The sequence below is a fragment of the Oratosquilla oratoria genome, chromosome 12 (assembly GCF_046742065.1).
Source record: "Oratosquilla oratoria isolate Oo_2021 chromosome 12, ASM4674206v1, whole genome shotgun sequence".
Taxonomy (NCBI): Eukaryota; Metazoa; Arthropoda; class Malacostraca; order Stomatopoda; family Squillidae; genus Oratosquilla; species Oratosquilla oratoria.
The window spans coordinates 22,416,470-22,439,414 of record NC_134788.1 but is presented as its reverse complement, the minus strand read 5'-3'; the positions used below and the strand labels follow the sequence as shown (position 1 = coordinate 22,439,414).

The following is a 22,945-nucleotide window of genomic DNA, read 5'->3' as shown; positions in this document are numbered from 1 at the left end:
GGGCTTCGCCCTCTCCGGCTTCGCCGGGGGCTTGGCTGCGCAAACAGCGGCCTAAGGCCACAGCTTTCCGCACTCTAATCCCTCGTTTTCCCCTTCGGCCTCGGCCTCGGGGCGGAACCCCAACACGGGATCCCCAGCACGAAGAAGAACACGAGGTAGAATGCGAAGAAGAACGCGAAGATAAACGCGAAGAAGAAGAAGAAGAAGAAGAAGAACGCGAAGAAGAAGAAGAAGAAGAAGAAGAAGAAGAAGAAGAAGAAGAAGAAGAAAAAGAAGAAGAAGAAGAAGAACGCGAAGAAGAAGAACGCGAAGAAGAAGAAGAAGAAGAACGCGAAGAAGAAGAAGAAGAAGAACGCGAAGAAGAAGAAGAAGAAGAACGCGAAGAAGAAGAAGAACGCGAAGAAGAAGAAGAAGAACGCGAAGAAGAAGAAGAATACCACCTGACCCCGACTTACCCAAGAATATTAAGGTTTCATTATAATGAAACCTTCATGTCGACCTTGGCAATGAGAGGATCAGGGTTCCTGTGAGAAATAACTGATTCAGTCTCATTCTGTTGTGAATCACCTTGGTCTTGGATCACGTGCTGGTGTGGTGATCGACAGCTACAACCCCATAGGATGAAAGCCTCAGAGCTCGTAGGGTCATCTTCTTCTTCTTCTTCTTCTTCTTCTTCTTCTTCTTCTTCTACATTATCATTCAACTGAGGGAAAGCCCTCGTAGGCCAAATGACTAAATAAAGGGCGTGGAAGCCTTTAGTAGGGCAAAGAACTAATAACCATGAGCGATATTCTTGGCCTCTCCAGTGTCTTAAGTTCATAGGATGTCAGTTCCAATGGCTCTTCTTGTTCAATATGAACGGGTTCGCGCTGTCTCCTGAAGGACTCTCTCCCATACGAGCTGTACCCTCGAGTAGAAGCTCCCGTCTTCCCGACGACGGAGGCGTTTGGGGACTCTCTCAATGCACCACATCCCGAACTCGAGTTCCCTCTTCTTAGCGGGAGTTCAAGAGGTGAGAGATCCATAAGAAGTCGTCGGCACCACCGAATCACCCGAGCCGCTCCCGAAGTCCGAGGAAGACGTAAATGCCTCTGCGGCAGGAGACGGTCACGGGGACGGGGAAAGCAATGTGCCTTACGAAGTTGACCAGACTTCGACGAGGAACTGCCTTGACACCAAATTTCCGACAGAACCTTTCGTATGCGCTGTAGACGAAGCAGATGATACTGAGCGAATCCGGGCTCAGCTCATACGTCTCCCGAAGCCAAACCAGGGTACCAAGCTGGTCGTCGGTGAGTTTTTTGTCCCGGGACTTCCTCACGGAATACACCATCCCGGGGTAGAGGTCGAACCTGTCCAAGAAACGGACATACAGGGGAGAAGTCCTCTTCAAGGAAATCCCTGTGTAATAAAAATCCATTTTGAAGGAGGCGTGTTGGACGTTGGGGAAGTGCAGGAGTCTCCTGTGGATTCTTACGTGAGAATCGATCCCTCCTAGGCCACTCACGGCTTCCGAAAGCCGGAGGATGTCGAGCATATCCTACACCCGGACGGTGCTCCGTGAGCTCGAAGGTTCGAGGTGAGTGTGTGCGAAAACCAAGGAAAATATTAAAATTGTTTCAAGTTTGGAAGGAGAGGGGGCTCTCGGTGAATGGCATACTCACTCGAGTCTGCAGCCGATATGGTATTCTTTTCACATACACACACACACACACACACACACACACACACACACACACACACACACACACACACACACACACACACACACACACACACGCACACACACGCATTTATTTATTTATGTATGTATGTATATATGTATGTATGTATGTATGTATGTGTGTATGTATGTATGTATGTATGTTTGTATACATGTATGTATACATGTACAGGGGGTCACCGCAATTCGACCGTTCGCAATTCGAATTATCGCAAATTCGACAGTAGCTAATTTATACCCAACCCTCAAGGTTCGACAGCCACACTCGACCATTCGACATTCTAATCTCGCGCGCCGCGCACCCGGTCAAATTTGCCGCCACTCCCGATACGCCACTTTGTCTCACTCTCGCCCCAGCCATCGTCGAGGCAAGCCACGCTCCGCTGTTCCACCTCCACCATGCCGCGCAAATCCACCTCCGGCCCCACCTCTAAGAAACACACTTTCCTGCCTTTCAAAGATAAGCTTGAGCTTATAAGAAAGTGTGAGGCAGTTATGGCTCATTCTGCCATTGCAGCGGAAATGGGTGTCCCGAGATCAACAGTATCAACGATTTGGAAGAACAGAGACAAGTACCGCCAGGCCGCTGCATCAGCATCTTCCACGACTTCGTTTGTTCTCCGTGGCTGAAGGGACTCCCGTCTCGACCCGATGGAGGACATGTTGATCATGTGGATAGAGGACAGGACACAACGCAAGATGCCGATCAGCATGGGGCTCGTGCGGGAGCGTGCCTTGTCACTGTGGGAGGACTTGCAGGCCACAACATCCACCACCAAAAATGTACTGTACAGCAGCTTAGTGTGTTTAATAAACAAAATTATATAAAGATGAAGCCTTTAATAGTACTGATTTAGTCTAAGTTAGTGTTTTTTTAGAGGTCATGGTGATATTTTGGGGGGGTCTGGGCTGGAGGTCGGTCCCTATCCCCCTAATTACAATGTATTCCTATGGGAAAAACTGCATCATGATTCGACAGAACCCAGGTTCGACCGATGATAGACCGCCCCATCCCTGTCGAATTGCGGTGACCCCCTGTATATGTATGTATGTTTGTATGTGTGTATGTACGTGTGTATATATGTATGTATAATTGTATATATGTGTGTATATATCTATGTATGTGTATGTATATATGTATATAACCCTGCTTTACACTACCACTTCTAAGTTAATATCTTTCTTTGTTTATTCTTGATAACTTCTACAACTTGGCAGGGAAGTATTGAGCGAGTTTCTACAATCTAATGTGCATCTCGTAATGTACTTGCATCCTAAAATTCGGTGTTGGTGTAGAGAAGGATGTTGGTGTATTGATCTGAGAACTCTGTTTATTATTCTTCAATTATTGTTTTTGCAACATAGTGCTCTTTCATAATACATAATTGTTTGTATCTAAATTCTATTACAGCGTTTACTTTCGTTTTGTTTTGTTTTTTGTCAGAAAATGGTAGTATGTTGTTGAAGACAATCAAATATTATTACATTACGTATCAAGTATGTATTTCACATTATCAATTAACAAAAATCGACGCGAAATAGGGTATTAATACATTAGATGTCATATTAAGAAGAGTTATTGTCATTCGATTTGGTATATTGCACAGTACATTCTCTCCATGACTGGAGAAAACGTACAGTGTTTTCGGCTCGTCTTCTAAGCGGCTTATTATTATTATTATTATTATTATTATTATCTTTATCATTATTATTATTATTATTATTATTATTATTATTATTATTATTATTATTATTATTATTATTATTATTATTATTATTATCATTATTATTATTATTATTATTATTTCAAATGTATGTGTAACATTTTTTTTTTTTTCAGTAAATATTTCAGCTCGAAAGTTTAATGAAGTTAAAACACCCACATTCATATATGGAGAGATAACCTCTCCCAGGGCTTTATTTTGGAAAGCTTCAGTCAATTAAACAAGAGTGTTTTGCAATGGACAGAATAGAATTTATAAAGTTATTCTCGTAATGGACTTATCTGCGAAAAACTTAACCCAGTCTTTCTCCAAGGTAATGAAGATAAGTGGGAAAAGGCAATTGGTGTATGGAATAAAAGGTAGGTAATATATGATATTATACTATATTATGTAATATGTTATATAACTTATCATATTGTATTATGTTATATATTATTATATCATATTATATCATATTATATTATATTATATTATATTGTATTATATTATATTATATTATATCATATTAAATTATGTTATATTATATCATATTATATTATATTATATTATACTATATTATATTATTTCATATTATATTATGTTATACTATATTATATTATATTACATTATATCATATATTATATTATATTATATTATATCATATTATATTATATCATATTCTATTCTATTACAGTATATTATATATAAACAAGTGGATTATGTTTAGAATGCATCACTGCATTGTTTTGCAACAATAGGGAGCGAAGGGGGTGAGGAAAATGCTAGACTTAGTAGTTTTAGCATAGTCTTATCAGATTGTTTTGCTGTGGTAATGAAGTAATTTCGTTAGTAAAGGTCAAAGACAAAGCTTAACCCATTAAACTCCGATGACAAGATTCTTGTCATTTGGTCAAATAAAACAAAAAATCATAAAACACCAAAATGTTTGATCAAACAACACCAGAAAAATATGACGTCAGTCCTCCTCGCTTCGCGAGCGAAGCGAGGACTACGGACGTCATATTTTTCTGGTGTTTGATCAAACATTTTGGTGTTTTATGATTTTTTGTTTTATTTGACCAAATGACAAGAATCTTGTCATCGGAGTTTAATGGGTTAACCTTTCTGGATCCTGTTAAGTCGATTTACATATAGATTAATAAAAAAAAAAAACAAATAAAAATACATAACAAGGTTACAAAACCAAATCAAGCTATAGAAGACTAAGGAGGAATTATATATACAATATTTTCACCCCCCCCCCTTACAAGGGAAATAGCCGCTTTGTTTCTTTTATATATATATATATATATATATATATATATATATATATATATATATATGTATGTATATATATACATACTTACATATACCAAGGCTTTTCACCCCTTACAAAGGGAGGTAGCCAAAAAGGGAAAGGCATAAAATCATTCCCACCCATTTCATCCCTAAATACACTCCGCTCCCCTCCACCCTCCCTCTTATCTTAGCACCTCCTGGATGACGGGTCATCCCTGCACCCTGTCCACTGCCCTGGGTCAGAGGCAGTGCCGTAAGGCACAACACATCCACAGCAAGGCCGCTCCATTAAATCGGCGACCCCCACTCTCCGTCCCCCCATGCATAAAAGGAGAAGACGGGGAGAAATTCCTCCGGGCTGCGTCAAATTTTGCTCGCACATATTACCTCACCCCCCATTCCCCCACCCATTCCACCTCATGCATCACAACATCATCCGTATACAACCATTCTCCATTCACCCCTGTCTTCTGTCCTCTCCCATCCTTCCTCAACAGACATGCCCCTCTTCCCCAAAGCCCCCTTCACCCCATCCATCCACCTCATCCTAGGACGTCCCCTCATGTTCACTTCCTCCTCATCTGCCTTCCATACTTCTTTTACTAGTCTTTCTTCATTCATTCTTTCCATGTGTCCAAACCATCCTAATACTCTTTCATCAACCCTATCTCCCAACTCCCTTTCCACCCCTGTTCTCCTCCTCACCTCCTCATTTCTCACTCTACCCAGCCTAGTAACCCCCATCATACTTTTCAGACACCTCATCTCAAACACATTCAAACTCCTTCTCTCTTCCTTTCTTATGTTTCAGGTTTCTGCCCCATACAGTGCTGTTGGCACAATCACCCCTTCATATAGTCTCTTCTTAGCATCCATTCCCAAATGTCTATTCCTCATTACACTTTTTAATCCACCAAGGCATTTACTCGCTTCTCTTAATCTACATTCTACCTCCACCTCCACTCCGCCTTTTCCTGCCACATTTGCACCCAAGTATCTAAAACTATCCACTTCTTCCAGTCACTCTCCCTTAATACTCACTTCCAGTCTGCTTCCATTTCCACCCCTTGTACATCACATCACCTTACTTTTACCCACATTTATCTTCAGCTTTCTTCTATCACACACTCTCCCGAACTCTGTCACCAACTTCCTCAATCCCTCCTCCGATCCTGCCACTGAGCGCGTGATGTCACGACTGCTAATTTTCCAATTTGCCAATTTTTTAATTTCCAATTTTCCGATTACATATTTTCTGACCATTGATATTTAAAATTTTCATATTCATTATTTAAAAGTATAGCCAACTCCTGAATTAGCATCTATGAAACATAATGAGTATATTAGAATATTACGTAGTGTTCCAAGCAACGACATGACGTCACAATTTTCCGATTACTTATTTTCTGACCATTAATATCTCAAATTTTCATATTCAGTATTTAAAAGTATCGTCAACTCCTGAATTAGAATCTATGAGGCATAATGAGTTTATCAAAATATTACGAACCGTATGAATCATATGATGCGTAGTTTTCCAAGCAACGACGATATGACGTCACAATCTTCTGCATTTCACTTCTTATAACTAATCATGTCACTGCCTTCGTCTACTGAATAGAGGTAAGAGCTCTAAATTATACTCAATTTGATATAGAAACTTATTTCCTATGATACGGTAATAATGACATAGTATATCTATCATAAAGCTTATACAGTTAATTTGGAGTGGTTTTTGGGTGGCATAGTGATTGCACATCACTATATAACAGCACCAGAAACACCGAAAACACAGCGAAAACACCGCAAATACAGCTAGTACTGTATTTATAAACGTTGCTACTCGCTCAAGTCCCATGGGACTCCCTGAATGATAATGATAATGAGTGGGATTGGGAGTGGGATGACGAGACGTGACATAGCATAGGCATAATTAAGGAGGCTCTCCTCATTTAATTTCTTGAGAACGCCTGTATCCAGTTTACTTTCCTTCGAGAGAGCACGAGGACCGCACAAAACTGGTAAGTCTTAAGCTAATAGTAACCTGCTTTAAAAAGATCGTGATATGACATGTTAACAATGGGCTGAAGATAATATTCCAGAACAGAATGAATGCATATTCTGGTAGACAGAAAGATACACTATGGTACAGCATGGACAATTATATGTTGCGCTGAGTTGAGTTAAGCAAAGGGAAAATATCAAAGGGGTTTTAAATCATTCAAATTGTACAAAGAATATTGTAAATATAAGAGCATTGTCTTAATAAAGATATTGTTAACCATCTTATTAACAACGTATCATTTAAAATTTTATTTGACCCAACATCTATATGTATATATGTATATATATATATATATATATATATATATATATGTATATATATATATATATTGTATATATATATATGTATATATATTTATTTATGTATATGTATATATACATTTATGTATAAATATATATATATATATAATCGATAACAATTCTATAATCAATGAAAGGACTGCCTTCGTGAGATCATCCATAGCCGAACATAAAATAAGTTAAAATGGAAACGTTGACACTTCATGTGCCGTTACGAGCAGTAACGGGGCCTTTTTATAATTCCGTGTATCTCCATGTTTACATATTTTTTGTCGTAAGGCTCGTTTCCCCTCGGAAGGGGTTTTCAATTTTGTTTTTTGTAATGCTTTAATTTTAAGTATATTTCGAGCAGAGACCTCTTCTGTTCGAAATCCTACCTTTGTAAGTTGTCTGCAAGCTGTGTTGCAAGATAACATCTCATTATTTGTACAATGTTCACTTAAAGAATTAGAATTAAGAAGGTGTGTAAAAACCGGTTGCTGTTTTGTGATGTCACGTCACACTTCTAGGCGCCAGTCTGGTTCAAAACGCCTAAGGTGTACACACCCCTCCCTTCCGCGGCCAACTCAGTAAGTTTTTTGAGCCGAATTTAGTTTTAGAAGATCTGTTATATTGCATTATCTGTATGTCATAACGAATTTAGTCTTAAGCTGCTCGTATTTCATGTTCAGATTCTTTGTAATTCTTTATAAAGCTGTTAGTAACGAGCGCCACTCTGTATTTTTTACAGTTTTTCATCTCCTCCTCCTCCTCTAAAAATTTCTTCTGTTCCCAAAGTTTCAATGGCAACACCTTTAATGTGAAGAGGAAAATGCCTCTTGTAAAGGAGAAAGCCTTTCCTATCGTCAAATAAACGTAGCACCAAGTACTCAGTAAATCCTTTCCCCTCACGCGTTTGTTTACGTTATGTAATGCAGTGAGAGGGCACCCATAGCTACGTTTCCCCTATGCGCAGCATACTAATTCGCTGCGCCATATTTCATAAGACAATTTCACCTCTCCACGGTTACAGAAACGCAATGAATCGTTCCAGAGAGCCGTGATAGTGTACGCTTGGGAGTTACTTCTTTTCCAGATCCTCCTTTACCTTTTGCACTGTCATCGATGCCAGAGACGGTCTCGGGTCCTCGTTCTTTGGCTGGAATGAGAGCCGCGTCATTCCCTTTAACGTTGGTAAGTGTAGAGATAAGCACGGAAGACCGGGTCGCCTGGCACCCAAAAAGGGGTTTTGCGTTGTAGGTTTAGTGTGGTTTTATATACACGTAAAGTATGACACGCGCACACACGCACATGTGCAAACACACACACACACACACACACACACACACACACACACACACACACACACACACACACACACACATATATATATATATATATATATATATATATATATATATATATATATATACATATACACACACACACACACACACACACACACACACACACACACACCTCCGGGTTGTAAGTCATTCCCTGGCCCTTTGCCATGTGCAGAGTACTTTGTAGGTCTTCAATTCCATGTGTCATTTTTGGCTCCGCATGCATGGTATGTGTTGACCTCTCGTCCGCTACTCTCATTTGCAAACATGATTATAAAGCTTGTGCCGACACTAACCCCTGTGTGACTCCATTCGTCTCTTCTTTCCGCCCGGATTGTCCTCCTCGCTTTCCTCCGTTCCTTCATGTACCACAGCAGCTTGCCTTCATCTCAGGTCGTTGAACAAAAAGTGTTCAGGGTTGGATAAAGAAGAGAAAAGATAGTCTTAACCCATTCAACTCCGATGACAAGATGTCTTGTCATTTGGTCAAATAAAACAAAAAATCATAAAACACCAAAATGTTTGATCAAACACCAGAAAAATAGGACGTCAGTCCTCGCTTCGCTGCGAGCGAAGCGAGGACTGACGTCATATTTTTCTGGTGTTTGATCAAACATTTTGGTGTTTTATGATTTTTTGTTTTATTTGACCAAATGACAAGACATCTTGTCATCGGAGTTGAATGGGTTAATATGATTATAGCCTACAGGGAGAAGGGGGCTGCCGCTTTGGTTGTATTTGAACTAATTTCGTATCAGGACCAAGGTGATGAGCAGTGCCTGTGGGGGGATGCGCATTGGTGGGGAATACAGTGAAAGGGTGGGAAGCAAGGATGTGTGGGGGTTTGTGAGATAGGAGTCACTAAGAGTTTGGGTGCCGTAAGTTGAATGGCGCTGATTTTCGTTTAGGCTGTGGCTCAAAGCTGGCGGAGTTAACCCATTAAACTCCGATGACAAGATGTCTTGTCATTTGGTCAAATAAAACAAAAAATTATAAAACACCAAAATGTTTGATCCAAAACCAGAAAAATATGACGTCAGTCCTCGCTGCGAGCGAAGCGAGCAGTGAGGACTGACGTCATATTTTTCTGGTGTTGGATCAAACATTTTGGTGTTTTATGATTTTTTGTTTTATTTGACCAAATGACAAGACATCTTGTCATCGGAGTTTAATGGGTTAAGTGTGAGGCAGTCGGTTACCGGATTCAAGGCAAGGTAGGCGACTGAGCGTTGTTGTTTATATCCTATGCCCCCCCCCTTTTTTTTCTCGTAAGGCAGAATACTGACCAATCAACGGTGACCACCGACAGCACCCTTGCCAGTCCTGAGAAAACGGTACTGAAATCCGTGGCGACACATAAAGAACAACCCTACCGAGGGGTGAAACAAGGAAACCACGGTCAGAGTTTGGGATTGAACGATCAGTAAAAGGGGGTTGGGGGTCTGTTGGCGGCATATCTTTCTTATTTCTGTGGTAATGGAAAGAGGGGTTGCTAAAAGTCGAAGAATGAAAGGATCCAAGGTAAAAGAAGGAAAATATCCTAAATCTTAGATAGGGAGACAGTCTGCCGATGTTTATTGACATGCCACATACAAAGTACGGGTCAGTCATGTCAGCGAGCCACTTTGCGTTATTTTACTGGAGATGATAACTGAGGTGACTTTAAGCCTCCCCAATCTCGGGTCTCTACCCTCTGTTGAATAAAGTTCTCGGGTTTTAATCACGAATTCTGTGTGCGATGAATGAAGTTATCGGATATTACGGAGGATGGCAACTCAAATGTTTTATAGCCGCAGTGATGCATTTGTCTAGCCTATTGTTTTATTTTGAACACACGTTTTTGCAATAATGAATATATTCTTCATTATGCAATTAATGAATTGTTGCCTCGAGTATCATAGAGTGGAAAACCTGACCTCGGAATCCCCCAAAGATCTTTCTCCCACTGCGAAGAAACTTTGGACTCTTGTCTGTGTTGTTTCAGTATGGGGCAGTTTCCAGGTCTCCAGCTGAGAGTGGTTGGGTGGCAGGGGAGCAGTTGTCGCCTCTTCAAGTGTACAAAACTGTAAGAAATACAAAGTTGATAGAAGTCCTGGGTTCAGTACAGAGACCGAGTGTCAGCCCTTCAGGGCTGCGCTTCCTGATGGAGGTGCGGCTGTCTATCTTGCATGACCATCACAGCAAGCATGTACCTAGCATTTGTCTCTCCTCATTTTGTTCTGGTGTGCAAACATCTCAAGTGCCAGCAGTTGCGATGGACATGAGTGACCTTTCCGCTGTTGAATAGACGCCAGTTCTCAAACAACTCCACTTACTTGTTTCAGATGATTTTACAACGTTTTCACGACATAGGGTTTCAGCACTACAGGCCGGTAGTTACTTACCTTGTTCCAGCTGCCACTCTTGCGTATGGGAGAGACAAACTCATACTTCATGGCCTCGGGGACATTGCCTTAACCCATCAAACTCCGATGACAAGATTCTTGTCGTCATTTGGTCAAATAAAACAAAAAATCATAAAACACCAAAATGTTTGATCAAACAGCACCAGAAAAATATGACGTCAGTAGTCCTCGCTTCGCTCGCGAGCGAGCGAAGCGAGTACTACTGACGTCATATTTTTCTGGTGCTGTTTGATCAAACATTTTGGTGTTTTATGATTTTTTGTTTTATTTGACCAAATGACGACAAGAATCTTGTCATCGGAGTTTGATGGGTTAATGACTTCCTCCACATTTTGTATATAGGTACTACCAGCTCTGCTCCATTTTTTTTCTGGACCTACAGATGAGGACATGTTTAGTTCTAAGAACGCATCCTCACTGTCACGTACAGTGAAGTCTAGATGTTGCAACGTTTCATCTGCTCTGTACCCATTTTCAAGAACTCTGTTGGATCGTGAATTTCCTTATGCTCCAGTAGTGTACTGAGGCTCTCCTCATATCGTTTCCTCGGTGCCTCCGTAATGCTGAAATTGCTTGTTATGTGGGCTCAGTTTTTGTGTATTAGGGGCCAAATTTGGGCATTGTTTTCCCTCTTCTTTTTTTTCCATAGTTGAAGAAGGACTTGGTTATGGATTTAATCGCTGATTCTGTCTTTATTTCTTTCCTTCTTTCTTCCTTGTGGGTGTCCCTTATCTTTATTTCTAGTTTCTCCATTTTTTTTTTTTCAGGTCTTCTTGGCGTCTTGTGTTCCTTGCTGACAAGATTTTTCTCATTGCTTATTTCCTCTTTTTCATAAAGATCGTTCTGTCTCAAGGAAGTCTTGCCCTTTTTTCATAGAGGAACATACTCTGTTAACCCTGTTGCATATGCCCAGGAAGATGGATACACTTTCTTCTGGATCTTTATCTCCCAACATCTCTTCCCAATTTATATTCCCAGGGGTGTCTTGAATCGTCCCTGAGTGTATGCCATTACATTGGTAATTTAACATATTGAAGCCTTAGAGAGGAATTCCATAACTCGTACATTCAGAGTGGAACCATCTTCTTAAGTGCAGCGTAACATCTATCAGTTTGCGGTCTGACAAAATGGTGTCCTGGATGTTGTAGGTGTGTACCAGGTCTGGGTTGTTAACACCAGGTCAAGAGGGTTAAAACCTGGTTCGCTCCTGGATATATTGTATGAGGTGTACTCTGCCTAAGCAGTGTTCTGGTGCTACCTTGGATTTGCCTGTTTCCCCAGTTAATCTGAAGGAAATTTAAGTCGCCGACCAACATCACTTCAGTTGATGAGCTCGAGTGGAGGTTTATTGTCTCATGTACTATGTTGATGATGATTTTTAAACTGCTCATTTCCATTCGGTGAACTGAGTGTTGACTGTCTGTTAGCTCTGATGTCAGGGATTGTTTTAGGCATAAAAAAAAATCACTAGTTTCTGCTGATAAGCTCTTTATGCCTGGGAATTCATAGAAGCCAAATTTGTGGCTACAGGATCCTGATTTGATCAGTCGAGTTGGTACCGACAGGGGGAAACAGACTCGAACAGATATGACATTAGGATAAAGTCATGTCAACTTTTTATTAACAAAGGAAAAACATACATATACCAAAGCACAAATATATATACATATATATATATATATATATATATATATATATATATATATATATATATTTATATATATATAATATTTCGAATTGTAATGGCAATTACTTGAGCAAGACTAAAGAAACCAAATACAAAAAACCGAGGAGCTTCCTTAGGATTGGAACTGCATCTAAAACTCACCTAATGTCTTTGACGACGTCTTACGAGACCGCAGAGTCATGCTATTCTACCTTTTTACTATTTCTATTTACCATTATGTCTTTGTTTATTCTTATTTTCACCGGGATCTTAATTTAACATCAATTCGAGTCGGCACCGACAGAGGTAAACAGGCTTGAACAGCCACGAGGACCTATTTATGTTAACTTTTTGATAACAATCAAAACCCTACATCCACCGAAGTGCAGAAACACAAGAAATGAAATGTCTGTGATGAAATCATCACATTTTTCCGCTGGCTTGGAATTAAGCCGACAGAAAAGCAATTACGCAATCGATGCCTTCAGACACTTAGAATCCTGTGTGGTGTCCCTTTGTTTCAACGTGTGGGTTCATTCGAGAGTGAACAAAGTTTGTTCTCCTTACAATTCAATTTATAAAGGATTTTTCTTCTATTTTTGGTACAAAATTTTTAGTTTTTCTTGATGTCAAGACCCAAGCTGTTTGATCCCATGAAACACGAGTATTTACCTAAATTAGTTTGCAGTCCATGCATGTGTACAACGAACTAATCGTAGACGGCGCCTTCGCCTCGCCTATAAAAACCCGTTCGCGCCATGCACAGGCCAGTTAATGTCATTCTCTGGTTTAGGAATGTGGAAGTTGGTCCAAGTTTACATCTAGTGAAGCCCCAGTCTGTAGTTGCTCTAGGTGCAGTATAGTTTGTAGTTGTCCTGGTTGTTCAATTCCAGCCGTGGCTGTTTGATAATGGCAGTAGCCGCCGTTGAGCAAGTGTAGCAATAAGGTTATCCATCATAAACCTCGTGAAGTGTGTAGCAGCCGTAAAGGAAGACCGCATAGTTGTGTCAGTGCCTTTCCAGCGGTTGCCGTACAGTTCCGGCAGTGGCAGTAGCAGTTTCGGCAGAGAACCGCATTGTCGTGACAGTAGTCGTTTCGGCAATAGCGGCTGAATTGTGGAGCAGCGTTTCAACTTTGTCTAGTGATAACCTTGTAGTTATTTCGGTCCTGTAGAGTCATAATTCAACAGGTCTTACAAGGCTGTTAGCATTATTTCTTCCTACCCCCCCCTACCCTTCCTCCTTGTTCAACAACTCGGGTCTACCTCAGTCATGTTTTTAAATGCACGTTGATATCAAATCAGTTAGATTTTAACTGGTAGTCTCCCATGACCTCTGCGACGTTCATCTGTCACCTCCTTCGCACCCCCCCTCCCCCAACCCTCTATAAGAGTCCCGGTCATTGGAGGAGAATAAGACCCTCCGTTCCCGCGGACCACGTATGGTAGAGGACACTAATTTCACCACAATGTCAAATTCGAATTCTAACAGAGGAATATGTCAGGCACTTTGGAAATTGCGTGAACTAAAGGAACCAAATACAACAAATGAAACGCTTCTAATGACAATGACAATGATAGTAATAGTAATAAAATAACTCGAGGTTTATACTTATTCTGGGGAGCTTTACATTCTCGTTTTGTAGTAACCATCCGCACAACCCAGCCGCCAAAACCCGACGTAAAATTCACCTCGCGATAGATGGAATCAACTCAATAGTCCACGGATGTGGAAGCTTTCGACTCGAAATAAATATAATAACAAATACAAGTATACTCGAGTAATGAAAAATCGCTCGATGGCTGGAATCAAGTCAAAGACACCAGCAGCGCTGACGTCACGTCGACTCTTTCCACCGGCCCTGGCCTGCCTACTCTTCGCCTCGGCGGCGCGGCAACCGACACCGGACCATCTTATTCAGTTCGGGGCCGCTGTCGCACCGAAGGGCCGTTGGCTATTTCACGTCATCCCTTGACGCACTTGGCTCTGGGGAACGCCAACCGATTCCATTCGGCTTCGGGTCGCCCCCTGTGCTCCCTTCCTCATGCAAGGGGCATAACACAACCCGTCCATTCGTTCGCCGGACACGGGGAGTGGAGCGGTTGCTAAACAGGATCATATTCCCCACTTTTTTGTCTTCCGTCACCTGCTCCATTCCCAACTACTTCCGTTTCCGAGGTAAACATTACATATGTTTTGCCCCCTCTCAAGGGCAGCAGGCGGTGCAAAAACGAATTTAGGACCCTCCGAGGTTGCCGAGCTTATTACAACGCCGTCATCACTACTCCGCCAGCACCTGGTGCATCCAGACGATGAACACAAATATTCCTAAACTCGAAAGACCGTAAATCAAAATATACCAAGAACGCGGTCTCCAGGAGATCGGTCCCTCTCCACTAGGTAAAAAGTGAAAGCGGGAAAGCCACATTTTCTAACGTTGCCCCCCTCCTTCCCCTGGCCTGATGCAGAGGCATAGTCATCGGGAGCGTCGAAGGATCGGTACCTCGACTGGCATACTGGGTATACATACACTCGTGCCGATCACGTTGTTAATGATCTCGTCGTAGGGCATGTCGAGGAACCGCACCTCTCAGCAGGTCCCCGATCTTCTCCCGTAGTGCACTCTCCGACGGCTCCTCCTGCTGGCCTAACTGGGCTTTTCCCCTACGACATAAAAATGCATAGAGAACACCTTAGCGTGCGGGATTGATGAGCGACTACCAAAACAAACACAGCCATGCACTCTGCTCCGGGCGGAGAGGATTGGAATGGTCGCCACGACTGCGAGCACTTACCAGGCAATCCATCTTCTGGAGGGAACAGCCTAGGAAGATAAGGCCAGGGCGTCGTCCATCAACAAATCCCTCAAGCTTTCCTTGTTCAGACGAGACACGGTTTCAGGCATCATGATGGCGTCGAGGTCACGGACCAGTACCCGTAGGTCACGCAGGCCATGCTTCTGAACAGCCAGGGATTGAACTTGGGACATGCAGGGTGACGGTTTCGGCCGAAGGAAAGCACCGGGGGCAAAGTTCCCCCGTGCACTATGCCGCCGTGCTTCCTTACGCGCTAATGTAAGGCGAGGCGTCCTTAGACTAAGATGTCTTTGGGCGATAGACTCGCTACCCGAGATTGAAACTGGAACTAAAAGATGTATTCAGATATCACCATTGAACCCAAAAGGAACACCAGCCACATCATGAAACAGACCCACGTAGCTCTTTACACTTCTTCAGCGCCGCGTCCTCATAACCCATTCAACTTCGATGGCAAGATTCTTGTCATTTGGTCAAATAAAACAAAAAATCATAAAACACCAAAATGTTTGATCAAACAGCACCAGAAAAATATGGCGTCAGTCATCGCTTCGCTGCGAGCGAAGCGAGGACTGACGTCATATTTTTCTGGTGCTGTTTGATCAAACATTTTGGTGTTTTATGATTTTTTGTTTTATTTGACCAAATGACAAGAATCTTGTCATCGAAGTTGAATGGGATAAAGAACCGAAGTCTCCAGCACTGCCGGCATCATCTTCGCATTCACGATGGAAACAATGGGCTGAAAAGAAAAAGAATTTGCCTAAGGAAGTGTGACAGGCCGAATGTATCATGGTTCGCTATTGCAACTCTGTCCATAGAGAGAGAGGCCCGTCTAGTGCCGTGGTGTTCAATAATGACGCCCAGAATATGGTTCTGAATTGCTACACACACACAACTCGTGGCGCAGTTGGTAGAGTTCCCGGCTGCCACTACGGAGGTCCGGGTTTGTATCCCGCCCAGGGCTGAAATGATTTCAGTATCGATGCGCTGCGGGTTCTTACTCCAACTCTCGTGGGCGGGGAGTTAGGGGTATGTGTGCGTGTAAGGTCACAGGATTACTCATAAATCGGTCATACACGAGCTTTGAGCTTTCTTCCGGGAGGGAAATACCTGTCGATCACGAGTCCAACACGTGATCCAAAGACCATGGTGAATCACACACACTCAACCAATCATTTGGTCTTGATCACCGTACTATCACGACAGAAAAAGAGGAAGAAGGCGAAGACAAAGATGAAATCGTAGAAGAAGACGAATGATAATAATAATAATAATAGTGATATGAAGGAGGAAGGAGGAAAGGAAGAAACGGAAGAGGAAGGGGAAGACGAGGAAGAAGACGAAGAAGAAGACGAAGAAGAAGACGAAGGAAGAGAAAGAGATAAAGAAGGAGTAGTAGTAGGAGGAGATGAAGAAGAAACAGAAGAAGAAGAAGAATACGAAGAAGACGGGAAAAAAAAGAGAGGACGAAGAAGACGAAGAAGATGATACAGAAGAATGAGATACAGATGAATAAATAGAGGAAGAAAAAACGGAAGGGGAAGAAAAAGAAGAAGAATAAAGGTAGAACCCTGCTGTGGAGGAAATCAAGGGCAACTGGCCTCCCTATACTGTACCTGCACACAATTTTTCATTGCTGGGTCCACCTGGTATTTGTGGGCCAGGGCATACACCTCGAGAGCCTCTTCGACCGACTCCAGGTCCATCCGGTCCAGGTACATGTGATCCAGTAGCTTCTGGAAGAACTGACGAGGGTCCTCTGGAAGGGTGAGCTCCTTACCGGTATCCAGGGGTCCCGTAAACATGGCGAGGAACACAGGAGAGCTGATGGATAAGTAAAAATATAACTTTTCCAAAATGATTCTGAAATGACCTCAGCGGTGGGGGTGTTTGGGGGACACTTCCGAAAGGGTGATTGGCTGTACCAAGATCGAGAGAATACAAGGTCTACTCAACAGCTATCCAGTATTTAGGTCGTTTGCGCATTGACATCACTAGAAGCGCTTGGCCCATATACTATATATGAAAGACGGGAAAGCTCACGGAGAGCCGCATCGTCAACATACATTTTACTGTGCGGCTCTCTCACTAGATGGCGTTTACGTCAATCACCAGTTTTAACTGCATCGTCTGTTTCTTTATTAAATATGTCAAAGATAAACCACAAGAACATTTTTCCAAAATGAAACCCCCATTTTAACGGTTGCAGAACATGAAATAGGTAAGTCTCCCAAAAACTCTGTGGTGCCTGTACGTTTTCTCTTTTACCTAACATTTTCCACTTACGTTTTCACCATTTTCTCTGTGGGCTCCCCTTCAGATGACGTCACAACATGCGCGCAAGCAGACCTTGTATTCTCTCGATCTTGGGCTGTACAATACTGACAACCGATACGTGGTGACGTCACGGCAACGGGGACAACTGATTGCCAGAGAGTGGTGACGTCACGGCAACGGAGGCGACTGATTGGTCGAGAACGCTTACGTCACGGCAACGGAGACGATTGATTGGCGAAGCCGGCGCTTGTGTTCCAAGCAAACCTCTCATGTCACCGCACTGCCACGCCTACACTATGTCTCGTCGGGTTCAGATGCGTCCAGGAAAGTTTGCTCCCAAATTTACCACGACACAAATGTACTCGCAATCATACTGTACATACAGCACCCCCAAAAGAAACTAACATGGAAACTCATTATAAAAGGCAGGTTGGAGCTAAACTGATTAAACGAATGGGAGATATCCTGGAAGAGAGGAAAAATTAAAACACTGATCAGAGAGGAACTCTCAGTTTGGAGCCATTACCAAATGGAATGTGGTACCAGTAAATACAGAGCAATGCACACGGGGGGAGGGGGCAATCGCAAAAGGGCACACACAACATGTAACCCAGAGAAACAGTCTCCGAGAACCCTGACCCAAGCGAGTAGTACACTGCCAGTTGCCTCAACACTACCTGAAAGGGGCCAATACCTCCTTGCGTGCAATGGTCCTGCAAGATGGACAGCGATACTCCCGCTTTCAAAACTCGTCAACTCTCATCCACCAGGTGCAGCCCTGAAGGGCTGACACTCGGTTGAAAGGATTGGGCCCAAGGCATCTATCACCTTCAACTGTATTTCTTACCCTTTTGTACACACGGGCAGCTGACAACTGGCGAGTGCTCTCCTCTCGCTACAAGAATTCAATTCTTCTTTCCAGAGATTTTGGGAGCATCTAAGGACCATTGTCGGCCACTGCGAGGCTCCGGATTTTCCACTTGGTCAAACTCGAGGCATCTATGGATTGACTGAACAGCATACGAATAGCGGGTATTCGTCTTTGCTGTTTTCAACATGACAGTGGCCACGCAGACAACGAAACAGAGCACCAGTCGGTGACAGTAGCACCGAAGTCACTCTTGAAAAGGGACCGTTTCCGGAAAAGGCTCAGCAAGGATTTTGAGGCCGACAAGGACTAATATTGTTACGAATCTTGCTCACCTATCTGACTTGCAATAGATTAAGTATGTGAAATGAGTTCCCAAGACCCCATGTCTTTGGGATAACTCAAATAGAAATTGTAAAGTTGTCAGACTCGTAACACATAGTAAGAGTGAATGGGTGACTGAGTTCCCAAGACCCCATGTCTTTGGGATAACTCCAATAGAAATTACAAGGTCGCCACTTGATTTTATACTTTCATAAAAATCAAGAAAAATGAAACGCACAGATAACGTTTAACACTATTCATTAAAGTTAATAGGATTACATGAAGGATAACAATCACTGAATATTCAAGTGAGTAATAAGTTTCAAAACAGAAGATTCCCGCTCGAAAACTTTTAACGGGAGTGAAAGAAGATTAATTAATTAATTAATACTTTACCAACGAAAAACACTGTCTAAGTCACTACTATAGAAATTTCACACCACTACATGGTGTGAAATTCTCACCCTAGCTGAGTTAATGAATCTTACGACTAATACAGGGGGAGTACAGAGGACTTACTTCAGCCGACGACCCCTTCGAGGCGACACCTTTACATCGTACCCTCTACTCTCAAACTGATTCTGACACGCCCAAGGCGCTCTGGTTCTCCTTCAAAAAACCCTCTGATTGGCCCATAGGAATTGCGTCTATGGTGGTTGAACCCCATTGGTCAATTAACTAAAAACGTTCTCCTTCGTTCTAGGCTGAGTGTTAGAACAAATACTCCATTGTATGGATGGACCTCCTTCCCACGCCTCCTCAGTACTCGTCCTGTAATTTGACGCCCACGTTATCGTGAGGCGCCGTTATTCAAAGTAATAAACTATTCCCACCTTACATATATGGGAATATATGTGACAACATGCACAGGAAGAACAACAGTACAAGAAAGAAGTGAGAGAAATGGCGGAAAGGTAAAGAAATAGGGACAGGAGTAGATAAGGAAAACAAGATAAAAGGAAAACAATAAAAGGGTCGAATGGTTCACCACAAGATTCCAAAAATTGGTATGATTCCTTCACACACTGAGGGCGAAGGCAAAACTGACACACACACACACACCACACAGGGACAGAAAGGAAAGCACATCATTGCCATCGCAACACACACAATCTAAGAACGAGGAACGAGAATTTGTATTTCCAAACTGATCCTACACATAAAAGGGGTCTTGGATACAAAAAATATCAACAAATTGATACACCGCCCCCTCTCCACAGACCTTGCTCGCTGCCCTGGGACGTTTCTTTCTTGCCATGACAGAAAGCGGCAGCAGGCACAACCACCAGGGAGAACGGATATTTGGGCCACGAAACTGCAACCTAGGACATTTGGGCCACGGTGACTAGGATATTTGGGACATGAAAGTGGTTAGGTTAGGTTAGAGGGTCTGGTTGGGACGGTCGATAAACTAGAGCTAAAACACTTCATGACAGAGTACTTGTAAAAAGGCATAAAATACCAAAAAACAGTAATGGGAACACAAAAAGTAACAAATTTATATAAAATGTTTAGTAATATATTGAAAGGGAAAAAAAATAGTTTGTGGCCCAAATATCCACCCCCAGGTCGCCCTCGTGGCCCAAATGTCCTAGGTTGCAGTTGTTTCGTGGGCCAAATATCCTAGATTCAACCACCAGGCCTCGCTACAAAACATGATATAACCACTTGGGTCACCCTGAGCACGAGTATCTCGCCCTCCAACAAGTCTCACTTACCCACAAAACTATCGGTGGGAGGAACGTGGAGAAGACTGGCTTGTTCACGACGCTGCATCGTCGTGGTTGACTAACTTTTGACTGCTGCAACGGCTAGACGGGAGGCCTGTAACCAAGTGTTATTCTATCATCTAAACGTCACTAAATCCCTGTAAGCTTCTCTATCTATTAGTCTTTCTGTTGGTTTACCAATTTATCTATTCATTAACTAATCTATTAATTTATATATTTAGTAGACTAAATCGTGAGGCTATGTAAAATACGTTTGGACGATCGTTTCAGTCATATTAATGGCAACAACGTAGGGCACACGCACACATATCTTGCTGTAGCGGCTAGCGTCGAAGACTGCCACGGTGTCGATCCGAGGTCGCGTCCTGCTGAGAGCTTATAAGTTTCTCAATAGTGCGCATTGTTACTACACCCATTAAGGAAAGAGATGGGCTTATGATCTGCTGGTTTTCCAATTAGTCATGGACTAACCTTTGGGATTTTTTTTTTTTTTTTTTTTGTGGAGGGGGGGGGTGAAATATATTCCTCCCAATGGAATTTCTCCGCAGATGGATAATAGTGACGATACTTATGAAATTATGCACGATGACACTCGCTTTCCTCGTCCCTCCCTCCGCCCTCTAATTTGTGCACCGTCCCAGCCAAAGCAGGAGGCAATGCGTTCGGGAGGGTGGGAGGAGGCAGAGGCAGAAAGAAAAGAGGCGGGCGGAAGAGGAGGGAGAGGTAGGAGGGAAGAAGAATTGGCGGGAGGGAGGGAAGGAGGAGGAGGAGGGATGGAGGGAGAGGAAAGAGGGAGTGGGATGAGAGAGGGAGAGGAAAGAGAGAGTGGGACGGGGGTCAGGAGGAAGGAAGACGGAGGGGGAGAAGGGGCGAGAGGGAGGAAGGGGAGGGATGGAGGGAGGGAGGGGAGAGGAAGGAGGGAAGAGAGAGGGAAGTAGGAGGAGAAAGAGCAGTAGGGTTGTAATTAGGAGGAAGAAGGGAGGGAAGGGGCGATGGGGCGGGAGGAAAAAGGATGAGGATGAGGGAGATGTAGGAGAAGGGCAGAATGGATGAAGGGGAGGGGAGAAGGAAGAAGGGAGGGGAAGGGGGAAGGAGGGTGGGATGAGGAGAAGGGGCAGGAAGGAGCGAGGGAGAAGTATCTATGGACGTTACGATTCTGTTTTCCCTCCTGGAAGGACGTACTTGATCTAACTCTACTTTGCATTCACAGCCATGTACATGGTTGATATAGAATCTTATTTTTTTTTTTGTTTAGCCCACCTGTGTGACGAAGCAAAAAATGAAGCTCCACAAAGACACTGCAAAGGTTACCCATTTTCAAGAACTCTGTTGGATCGTGAATTTCCTTATGTTCCAGTAGTGTACTGAGGCTCTCCTCATATCGTTTCCTCGGTGCCTCCGTAATGCTGAAATTGCTTTTTATGTGGGCTCAGTTTTTGTGTATTAGGGGCCAAATCTGGGCATTGTTTTCCCTCTTCTTTTTTTTCCATAGTTGAAGAAGGACTTGGTTATGGATTTAATCGCTGATTCTGTCTTTATTTCTTTCTTCCTTGTGGGGGTCCCTTTATTTCTAGTTTCTCCATTATTTTCTTTTTCAGGTCTTCTTGGAGTCTTGTGTTCCTTGCTGACAAGATTTTTCTCATTGCTTATTTCCTCTTTTTCATAAAGATCGTTCTGTCGCAAGGAAGTCTTGCCCTTTTTTCACAGAGGAACATACTCTGTTAACGCTGTTGCATATGCCCAGGAAGATGGATACACTTTCTTCTGGATCTTTATCTCCCAACATCTCTTCCCAATTTATATTCCCAGGGGTGTCTTGAATCGTCCCTGAGTGTATGCCATTACATTGGTAATTTAACATATTGAAGCCTTAGAGAGGAATTCCATAACTCGTACATTCAGAGTGGAACCATCTTCTTAAGTGCAGCGTAACATCTATCAGTTTGCGGTCTGACAAAATGGTGTCCTGGATGTTGTAGGTGTGTACCAGGTCTGGGTTGTTAACACCAGGTCAAGAGGGTTAAAACCTGGTTCGCTCCTGGATATATTGTATGAGGTGTACTCTGCCTAAGCAGTGTTCTGGTGCTACCTTGGATTTGCCTGTTTCCCCAGTTAATCTGAAGGAAATTTAAGTCGCCGACCAACATCACTTCAGTTGATGAGCTCGAGTGGAGGTTTATTGTCTCATGTACTATGTTGATGATGATGATTTTTAAACTGCTCATTTCCATTCGGTGAACTGAGTGTTGACTGTCTGTTAGCTCTGATGTCAGGGATTGTTTTAGGCATAAAAAAAATCACTAGTTTCTGCTGATAAGCTCTTTATGTCTTTGTGTGTGTGTGTGTGTGTGTGTGTGTGTGTGTGTGTGTGTGTGTGTGTGTGTGTGTGTGTGTGTGTGTGTGTGTGTGTGTGTGTGTGTGTGTGTGTGTGTTCAGCGATCTT

The 22,945-nt window shown here is 42.8% G+C and overlaps 1 protein-coding gene across 1 annotated transcript in view; it reads right to left on the bottom strand.

Annotated features, from left to right (window-relative positions):
- LOC143030269 (uncharacterized) overlaps positions 1-22,945 on the bottom strand; it is a 53,301-nt gene that overhangs the window by 11,059 nt on the left and 19,297 nt on the right. The window contains exons 8-14 of the mRNA XM_076193424.1: positions 22,220-22,329; positions 18,348-18,475; positions 16,920-17,127; positions 10,331-10,477; positions 8,154-8,297; positions 2,300-2,475; positions 1,053-1,352 (exon numbers count right to left, since the gene is read on the bottom strand). Of these exons, the coding sequence (XP_076049539.1) occupies positions 1,053-1,352; positions 2,300-2,475; positions 8,154-8,297; positions 10,331-10,477; positions 16,920-17,127; positions 18,348-18,475; positions 22,220-22,329 (1,213 nt within the window). The remainder of the gene's footprint in view (positions 1-1,052; positions 1,353-2,299; positions 2,476-8,153; positions 8,298-10,330; positions 10,478-16,919; positions 17,128-18,347; positions 18,476-22,219; positions 22,330-22,945) is intronic.